A 6,658-nucleotide genomic window follows, 5' to 3' on the forward strand; every position below is an offset into this window, starting at 1 on the left:
TAGGGATTTTTTTTTAGATGCTTTTACGTACTAAGGATAGTTTTGTGTGTAGGCAATACTTCTAGAAACATATTTCTTTGATGAAGGCAATTTTTATGATATATTCTTGAAATAAATTAAAAAATAATATTTTTTTTTTCTAAAATGCCATCTTAGACTTATATAGTAGCGAAAAATTTCTTTAAGCTAGAGTTATTATCCGGTCTCGAAGGACAGCAAAGCGAAAAACTCTGGATAAAATACATTTATAAGGGAGAAATATTGCGTTTCCCTATACTCGAATCTTACCAATTTCGGTAGTTTTTTTTTAATTTTGCCCAATGATGACAACTCATGCTGGAGGGGGGCTGCGGTGTGGGGGGGGATCGTTCAGTGACGTCATAAGGTCACTCTGCCCAGCGGGCTGCGTGTTCGATCCTCCATCTACACCGCAGAGGTGCCCAATGACCCATAGATTATGAGAGCTGAGGGCTTTTTGACCTGATTTTTCTTAAGGATAATGTTAAAGAAAATTTAAATATTGGTATAAGGTTTAAAAATCGTATATTTTTATGTTAAATAAAAAAAAAACTCTAGAAATAGATAAAATTAGAAATTCATTACATTTTTTTATTATGCATCTAGGTTTAAATTGATGTAAAGGTAACCTTCGGTCTATTAATTTCAGGTAAATCTAGTAATTAAAAAGACCGAGTTTTTTGTTCATAGATTGATCTGTTGAAACCAAATTATTCAAACTTTCGTGAGACATTATACTAAACTGATATAAACACGGCTAAACACCCACGTATATTCGTCCGGTGGTGGCACCGACTAGTTTCGAGCCCAACGGGGGCCCTTCATCAGGATGAGTGGTACTGCTATTATTTCGCGGACGCGGCCCTCAGCTCAGTGAGAACACATAGGCTATTTACCAATTATTTTTAATTACGCAGACAAAGTCGCAGGTGACAGTTTACTTGTAATAAAATTATACTCTCAATTCCAGGTCCGCATCCAAACAATGCCTGGATTTGCGTCTACACTGCGTGAGGCGTGGCCGAAGATGGTACAGAACGAGGGCTACGGTACTTTCTACAAGGGCTTGGTGCCATTATGGGGTCGTCAGATACCGTACACCATGATGAAATTCGCTTGCTTCGAGAAGACCTTGGAACTCCTTTATAAGGTAAAAAAAAGATTGTTACCTTCTGTGCCTTGTCCTGTACAATACCAAGACCACACTGAACACACCTCAAATGTGGAAATATTTTTTTTTCATTCCAATTACAGTCTGATGACTCATTTCAGTTTTTCCTTAGCCATCCTTTCCTTATATTATAACTAAAACAACTTAATAACCTAAAAAACAAAAATGGGTCCTCCTTTTCTTGATTCATGATACTACTTCTTATAAGGAAAGGATGGGAAAGGGTACTGGATTTGATGGAAGGAAAGCATAGGAAGAGGAAATATTCTTTTTCTGAGCGTCTCCTCCTGCGATTAAAGGCAATAGCGGATGTCCAGAAGAGGTAGTTTCGCTATTTAGGCGAATTCAGATGGCCGCTCGCTCGTTTGCCACCTTATAATATATAAAAAATATAGTACTAAGTTGCAAAGCAAGCAGTTTCTAATTTCTGTAAAAAATCTTTTTCTCTTCGTAAGATATTTTGATTATGACACTAGAAATAAAAGATAGGCGTAAAGTAGAAATTATTCAGCATTTCCTTCCCTCTTCCAAACTTATATTAAGATGGGAAGTAGATGGAGGAGATTTGGCGGAGGAGTGGACATTTAGGAAGGGGATATACACTATACAACTCATTCTTCAATCTAAAAGACAGTGCATTTGCTATTTTAGTGAAATTAACCTTGTGTTATAAAAACAAAGATATGATTAAACGCTAGTTTATTTGATGTTATGTGATGTATGGTGTCATGATGTGTCATATCGCAGCACGTGGTGCCGAAGCCCCGTGAGCAGTGCACGAAGGGTGAACAGCTGGTGGTGACATTCGCAGCGGGATACATCGCTGGTGTCTTCTGTGCTATTGTGTCACATCCAGCTGACACCGTCGTCTCCAAACTTAACCAGGTCAGTTTTATATCAGGTATACGTTACAACTGAACTCAGTCTAGCCTAAGTTAGGTCTAACCATAGCCAATGCATCGTAAGAATGTCAAATAAATATACATATGTATGAAAAAACACATTGTTATGTGTCGGGATTCGAACCCTAGGATTAATAGACAATGTTATGTGCTATAACAATATCAGAAAATCTTAAATATGTACTCAAAATTGGTAAATTAGGTACTGAAATTTAAAAAAAAGCTCCTGTACAAATATGGACAGAATACTTTGAGTTTTACATAATACAATTTGCCGAATCTATTATTACAGGCGTTTTTATTGAAATCGCCCAATAAGTTTTTTTAGGCTAAAGGTTTTTTTTTGTTATATAATGTGATCAAGTATTAGAAATAGGTCATTTTTTTTCTTCATAATAATGTTTAAAAATATATATGGTAATAAACAAAAAACTTAAGTAGCCAATGTCTTCCAGACTATGTTCTATATCTATACCAAATTTTGGCAAAATCCGATGACAGTCTCCAGAGATACTTTTTACACCTATTCATCCATCCATCCATTTGCATTTATAATATTAGTAAGATAAATAAAATTTTAAATGTATATTTCAGGACAAGACAGCGACGGTTGGTTCTATCGTTGGCAAGTTGGGTTGGGCCGGAGTATGGAAGGGTCTCGGACCCAGGATCATCATGATTGGTACACTCACTGCCCTGCAATGGTTCATCTATGACGCTGTCAAGGTAATTTTTTTTTATTTATGACATTTGACACTTTTGACTTTTTAATTATTAAATTCAAAATTATACCACGACCACACAAAAGATACGCCTCAAATGGCCATTCCAACTACAGTCTGATGAATGTGTAGAGTCATTTTAGTCTTTCCCTTCCTTTTTCTTATAAGGATGGGATGAGAAATGATTTGACGGAGGAGGGGACGAATAGGAAATGAAAATATTTGTCAAACGTAAACAAGGCATCTCTAATTTTAGACCCCAAGTCAGCGGTAATACCAAACCGCTACGACTTGGGGTCCTTCAAGAAGCGAGCGTATCACCATCTCAAAGGCAACGCATCTGCGGTTCCTCTGGTACTGCTGATGTCCATGGGCGTCGTTAAACACCTCGGTGTTCCCGCTCCAGAAAGATATCTGTGGGATATGCTTCGCTATTTTAGCGAAATGATATGAAAAAAAACTTTTAATGTTTTTTTTTTTATAATAATATAATTTTTGTATTAGGTATGGCTGCGCATGCCGCGACCACCGCCAGCAGAGATGCCGGAATCTATGCGCAAACGTCTCGAAGCTGAGGAAGCAGCGAAATCCAAGTGAACATACATAAGCCCATACATTCACACACCATGCACATAAACCCATACAAATATATTGAAATTAATATAGAATACAAGACCCTTGAGACTTGGGATTTTATTATGTATTTTGTCTCTTTCTTTCTCAATATGAGTGAGAAGGACAATCTGTTTTAGTTATAATCTCATTTTATGTTCTGTGCTGTGATATGCGTGGATTTTGTAAGAACTTTTTTTTTAATTATTTTTATTTTTGTTGCCATTTTTTATATATATATATTACAATGGTAGTAAATAAGTTACTAACGAAAATATCAAGATACGGGGGCACGATACTTCAGTGGGGTCACTATAATTCAATTAAATTGTCGATGGGGTCACTGTAATTCAAACTATTTTTTTCTCATCCATGTTATGCGCAAACTAGCTAATTAATATTATGTGCATGGTTTTTTTTAATAAACTCAAAGTATATAACATACGACTGTTTCCGTAGTTTATTGCATTATATATATAGGTTCATGTGATTATTTTATTTAAGGAATCATGTTAAATTATTACTCGAATAAATATTTTTTTTTTTCGTATGTATTTATTATTATTTTTTATTAATAAAACACCTTAGTACATGTTTTAATAGGCAAAGTGTAACCAAAGTGTTATTAATGTGAAATAAAATCGCTAATAGTTCTGAATATTTTTTTTATTTTTCAATTCCTTATTTCTATATATGTAATACTAGCTGACGACCGCGGATCCGTCTACTAAATATATATGTATATAAAATAAAATTACATAAAAAAAAACTAACGTAGTAACACGAGACTAGCTTTCGTCCGCGCGGAGTTAAAAACGAACTTAATAAGTAGCTTATGTGTTCTTCCAGACTATGTTCTACATATATGACAAATTTCAGCGAGATCCATACAGCCGTCCTGGAGATGTGTTCTAACAAACATACATATAAACATTCGCATTTATAATATTAGTAAGATTAAAAAGAGGTAAGATTTATTTGCTGTGAATCTCTAAAAGTAATGAACAGATTTGATAAATTCTTACACTGTTGGGAAAGCTACACTATTTGTGAGTGATATTGCCTATATTTATGACTAGACTTTATTTAATTCCCTTTTTTTCAATTTGGTTCAACAAAAACTTTATAAATATTAGTTGAGATATTTTTAAAAAACATCTAAATATTTAGATAATCGTATAGAACAAAATAAAAACTCAATTTGAACGTTAAAATTGCTGTTTCGATATTGTTCCTTTTGATTTGTAAGCTATTAAAAACAACGTCGTTTGTTTTTTACGAGTAAAAAAAAAACAACGTTTGAAATATAAACGACATGCAATTGACCATTTTATTTTTAAAATATTTCAGTTGAACATTTTTTTTTTGTCGCAATTCGAGAAACAATAGTTTTATTACTTGCAGCTGCAAAGCGTTGCAAGACTTCGCCTTCCCCTCCCCCCTACCCCCGTGCAGGCCCCGGCGACGCCGGCGCACTTTCTTTGTCTCAAAAAATTAGTCAATTTTTTAACACCCCCGCGAAAAGACGTTGAGCAATTATTATTAAATTAATTTAAAAATTAAACTTTAAATATAATTTTGGGGTTGCTTAGATTATATAGTTTGATATTATATGTTAGTTTTGTTATGTGTTAGCAATTATTTATTTTTTAATAAACTTAATATTGTTGTACGAGATGAAAAATGGCGATTGGTAAGTTATTTTAAAAATTTTTCTTTTCTTTATTCTAGATGCTGATGCTGTTGCTTGATACTTTAATTTTTTCTTTATGTTTTTAATGTCATATTATTATTGTGTTTTTAAATATTTATTTATGGATATTATAAATTTTCTTTCCGACGTGAGCAAGCTTAGGAATTAATATTTTTCAGGTGTATCAAGATGGCTTTTTTGGTATTTTTAAGTCTAGAAATTAATAAGGAGATTGATGAAATTACGATTTTACTAACTTCATTTGTTAGGGCGGCCATTTTTTATTTTGATAACGTCTAGTTTTTAAACGCCATTTTTTATTTTCAATGATAACGTTACTTGTATATGATTATTGTAAGCGTATAAATTTAATTTAAAATATCACTTTTTAAAATATGCTTTTTAGTTTTGAAGGAACTCGTTAATTACTTTTTTAACTTACCCTTTTTATAATAAAAAAGCTTAACTTGACTATATTTAATTTTCAACGCGACGGAAATCATGCTAAAAATGCATAAACTTATTTACGAATACGAAGTTTTAAATTTAGGAAGTTCGAAATTCAAAAATTAAACCAAATGACAGTGGTTCTCAAATTTTATGCCAGTGCAGTAAGACAGTAGCTGGACTGACTCTTACTATATGTTTCACGGGCGTCAGTTATCGTTTGTCAGCGGTGATTGTAATCGCTACTGTCTTACTGTACTGGTATGTTGTAAACCGGACATAAATTGCTCAACAGCGCCCCCTGGTGCCATATTGAATAACTAAATGCGATAGCAGTGCCACACTGGATTAATGTTTTCGATTCGAACCGTTTTTAACGAATTACCGTTAACAATGGTGCCAAAATTTTGAAGCCACTTATTTCTTTCTAGAGAAATGATGGCGTAGAAATTGCGTATACTTTAATGAGTTTTTTTTAATTGATTTTAGCTTTTTTTATAAACAAATTAAGTATGTAGTTTTCTACGGAGTTTTACTTCTACTAATATACATGGGTACGAATTATAAACGAATAACGAAATTATGATAAATGCCCCACGTTTCTTAACCACGATTGTTCTTGAGAATTTTTTTTACTGTTTCGTAACATACTTGGATATAGTTCCTAAAAAATAGACTATCTATATTATTACGTGCTTTTTAAGGATCGATTGAAATTAAAACCATAGTGTGTCTATTTAAGATAGCTAATCTTGACAAGTGACGTCTATAAAGTATTGAATTAATTTTGTATGAGCATTAATGTTGTACTTAATGGACGGTTGTCATAGTGTCGGAGTGTACGCGTATTACGACCAACTATGAACTGTCGAGAATCGGTTTTAAAAAATATTTGTCGAAGAAAAAAACTATAATATAATTTTGGTCTTATTACTTTTTGAAGTTATTTCAGATATTTAGTTAAAAAAAAAATAATAACAATTCTTTTTGTTTCTCAACATATCAATTATTATTTAAAGATTTTATATTTCTACGTAGTTTTGAAGAGTAAAGTTGATATAAAAGGAAAGAATTTCATTTATGTTGTGACTCA

At 32.9% G+C, this 6,658-nt stretch overlaps 1 protein-coding gene across 1 annotated transcript in view; it reads left to right on the forward strand.

The window, feature by feature from the left end:
* The window catches only part of LOC106122861 (phosphate carrier protein, mitochondrial), a gene marked incomplete in the record, with an annotated part of 10,070 nt that extends 5,987 nt beyond the window's left edge, over nt 1–4,083 (forward strand). Inside the window, 4 exon segments of the mRNA XM_013318983.1 lie at nt 989–1,168; nt 1,937–2,074; nt 2,686–2,817; nt 3,318–4,083. Coding sequence (XP_013174437.1) covers nt 989–1,168; nt 1,937–2,074; nt 2,686–2,817; nt 3,318–3,410 — 543 coding nt within the window.
* Between the last annotated feature and the right edge of the window lie 2,575 nt (nt 4,084–6,658).

The sequence above is a fragment of the Papilio xuthus genome, unplaced genomic scaffold (genome assembly GCF_000836235.2).
Source record: "Papilio xuthus unplaced genomic scaffold, Pxut_1.1 DF826776.1, whole genome shotgun sequence".
Taxonomy (NCBI): domain Eukaryota; kingdom Metazoa; phylum Arthropoda; class Insecta; order Lepidoptera; family Papilionidae; genus Papilio; species Papilio xuthus.